Here is a 3,348-nt window from a genome sequence, read left to right on the forward strand (position 1 = left end):
GCAAAAGAAAAGGTCGTCTTTTGTGGGTACACCCCATTAACCAGAGAAGAGACGAAGTGGGTTTATTTTATACACTCTTTGAAGATTTGAGGAACGACGGAAATAAATTCTTTAACTATTTCCGAATGTCTATTACCTCGTTTGACGAATTACATAGAAAACTAAAGGATGTGTTACAACGACAAAACACACAATTCCGCAATTGCATCCAACCTGTTCAAATGCTGGCTATCACGTTAAGGTAATTTAATACATAAAAACTAGTTCTGTTTATTTACTTATTTATTTGTGTTTTACATTTTTATTACGCTCAGATTATGAAGTAGAAAAGTCAATATCAATATCAGCAGTTGAAACCAAAGAGTTTGTAGCAGGACTGACTGTACTGTCACTTTGTGGCGACAGGCTCTCTGCAAAAACGTTGTAGAACTGCGTTGTTGATGGTGGGCCTTCATGGCTACTTGTGGAAGGCGAAGGGTATGGTGGTGGCACTTTATTAATTCGTTGATAAGAACTGCGACCTTGAGAAGTCTGTAATGGTTGTTCGAGAAAAGTAGTTGGGTTTGGTGCAGCTGGAGGAGGACGAATCTGATGCGTATGGTAAGAGGATATTGGAGCAGCATTTTCCATAGGTGAATAAGAATAAGCTTGAAATCTATTATTATAGGGCATGGGAGGTGTGTAATGGGTAAATGGAGGAGGTTGAGCTGTCAATATATTTCTCCTTTCATATATATTTTCTATAACTTTGAGGACTCCCATCTGAAACTGAAGATAATCCTGTTCATCAAATTTTTCCAGATGAGGCTTCAGACTAAGTAAAAATGACATTTTGCTGCAAGGTTTGTCTTCTTCCAGAGCTCGTAATATTTTCATTTCGATTGCATCAGGTTTTCTATGTTTTCTGTTTGTATGGCACTCGCTTTTGGATGTTTGTTGTGTGGGTGCTGTATCAAATGGCCCAGAAACATTCTCAGTATTTTCGACGGAGCCCTGCGTTTCTATATCCTCTTCCAGTCTGGCGGTGCGTTCCGATTGAAAACTGTCCTCCGTCTCTCGAGCATCATACAGCTTTTTTAGAAACTGCAGCTGATCAGAATATACATACTTTTTCATTTTCTTTGCTGCTGAGCCACTTTTTTTCGCAGCTTGAATTTTTATGTTTGACTTCACAAAGGAGTCTCGTAGATTGGTCCACCTCCGTATTACTTCTATACCTACATCAAAAGAAAACAAAACTGTATGAAAACATTTTAATTTTGTATAGAAAAAAGCAAAACTGTAACAAAAAATGTCCACTGCAAACTAAATGTCACTGATTTTTTTTCGTTTTGTTCAGGTATCTGGCAAGCGGTTGTTCCTTCACTGACTTACATTTCCAGTACAGAATTGGGATTTCTACAGCAAGTAAAGTGGTTAATGATGTATGCACAGCAATTTGGTCATCACTGCGGGAAGAATGTATACAAAGACCGACCAAAGAGGTATGGGAATCAATAGCGGCTGGATTTGAACGTACTGCTAATTTCCCCCACTGCTTAGGAGCGGTGGATGGAAAACATATCCGTCTTACTGCCCCATTTAATAGCGGATCAATGTACTTCAATTACAAAGAATACTTTTCTGTGGTTCTGATGGCTGTAGCGGATTCCAACTACAGGTTCATTTATGTCGACGTAGGAAGTTATGGCAAAGACTGTGACTCTTCAGTGTTCAGACGGTCCAGTTTATGGAAGTCAATAGAAAGTAATTCCCTGGAATTTCCAGACGTCCAATGTCTGCCTGGTACGGAAGGTCCAAAAGTACCCTACTTCTTCGTGGGAGACGCAGCATTTGGCCTACACACGCATTTGCTCCGGCCTTTTGGGGGAACAAACTTGACAGTTGAGAAACGTGTATTTAATTACCGTTTGTGCAGAGCAAGGAGGTATGTGGAATGTGCTTTTGGCATCCTCACCAATAAGTGGCGGTTGTTTCACCGACCTTTAAATGTTCATCCAGATTTTGCAGTAAAAATGGTTAAAGCTTGCATTGTTTTACACAATTTTGTACGTCAGAGAGATGGATTTATAATTGAAGACACCACATCCTTCACTGGTTTGGAAGACTTAGCCCAAGATGCCAACATAAGAGGAGGACTGACAGCCAACGCCATAAGGAACACTCTTTGTAAATATTTTATGACAAATGCTGGAAGCGTGTCATGGCAGATGTCAAAGATATAAATTAACAAGCCTTTTCCTTTTTGTAGATTGTTTGTGAAAGCCTGCGACTGTATAGTAAATAGTTTTCTTTATAAATAAATTACTGCTACCACTCACGTTTTTAATCGTTTTGTTTATATTTTGTACGACGCGTTTCGGGAAATAATTCCGATCTTCAAGTGCGTTTTTTTCTCTAAGTTTTCATTATGTGTAGTGTTTTTTTATTTGTGAGGTCTTGTGCGTGTTTCTCTTATAAATTACAGTAAAGAAAACAGAATGCAAGACCTGACACATAAAAAGACACCACACATGATGAAAACTTAGAGAAAAACGCACTTAAGGATGGGAATTATTTCCCGAAACGCGTCGTGCAAAATATAAACAAAACAAAAAAAACGTGACTGGTAGCAGTAATTTACTTATAAACAAACGATTTACTTTTAGAATAAAATTTATAACGTTAAATAAAAACTGTTTAAAACGTATTAAATGTAATATTAATATATTAAATAAATACTTACCAAACGCATTTTTATCTTTGTCTTCCATCTCATCAAAATCTTGCTTCAGTGCTACGCAAACTTCCCGCCAAGCATTCTTTGTAGCAATACGATCTCTATACGCATCTAGAGTTTTGTCCCACAGAACAGGTCTTACTTCCACCAAGGTTATCAAAAGTTCAGTATCAATTTCATCCATTCTTCTACACTTTTCAGTAAACAAGAATAAACACAAATGAATAAAACGACACTACAACGAACTAGTCGACGCCGTACGGCTCAAAACCGTCCAGTGTGAAAGCATGCACTTAGTCACGTAGGCCACTGTTGTCGAACTTGCCGTACGGCGACCGTCTGTTGTAGTGGCAAGACACGGCTGCAGCACGGCACGGCAGCGGCATTTTGCCGTCGCCGTATAATGTGAAAGGCGCCATACATTTCTTCACACCTACAGCCGTACGGCTTTTTGCCGTACGGTCAAAACCGTATAGTGTGAAAGCGGCGTAAAGCTGGAACGTTGGTCGAGGAGCCGGTATTTAAAGGTGGCGGCCCCGACGACAAAGGCACAGCCGACACCATCGTCAGTTTTGGAGCCATCGGTGTAAATAAAGGTGTGACCGGCAAGTCGAGCACGAAGTTCGACA

The 3,348-nt window shown here is 39.7% G+C and overlaps 1 protein-coding gene across 1 annotated transcript; it reads right to left on the reverse strand.

The window, feature by feature from the left end:
• Positions 1 to 315: 315 nt before the first annotated feature.
• LOC126426596 (uncharacterized) lies at positions 316 to 2,903 on the reverse strand. The gene is made up of 2 exons (XM_050088490.1): positions 2,726 to 2,903; positions 316 to 1,217 (listed from the first exon to the last, which is right to left on the reverse strand). The coding sequence occupies exons 1-2, from the start codon at positions 2,901 to 2,903 to the stop codon at positions 316 to 318; spliced, it is 1,080 nt and encodes a 359-aa protein (XP_049944447.1).
• Between the last annotated feature and the right edge of the window lie 445 nt (positions 2,904 to 3,348).

This window comes from Schistocerca serialis, chromosome 11 (assembly GCF_023864345.2).
Source record: "Schistocerca serialis cubense isolate TAMUIC-IGC-003099 chromosome 11, iqSchSeri2.2, whole genome shotgun sequence".
NCBI classification, from domain to species: Eukaryota; Metazoa; Arthropoda; class Insecta; order Orthoptera; family Acrididae; genus Schistocerca; species Schistocerca serialis.

What these genes read in the sequence shown, in the direction of transcription:
- LOC126426596 (XM_050088490.1), bottom strand. Translation starts at nt 2,903, where the DNA reads ATGGATGAAATTGATACTGAACTTTTGATAACCTTGGTGGAAGTAAGA. An exon ending in CAAAGATAAAAATGCGTTTG is followed by an intron (nt 1,218 to 2,725) that starts GTAAGTATTTAT and finishes CTTTTGATGTAG; the next exon opens with GTATAGAAGTAATACGGAGG.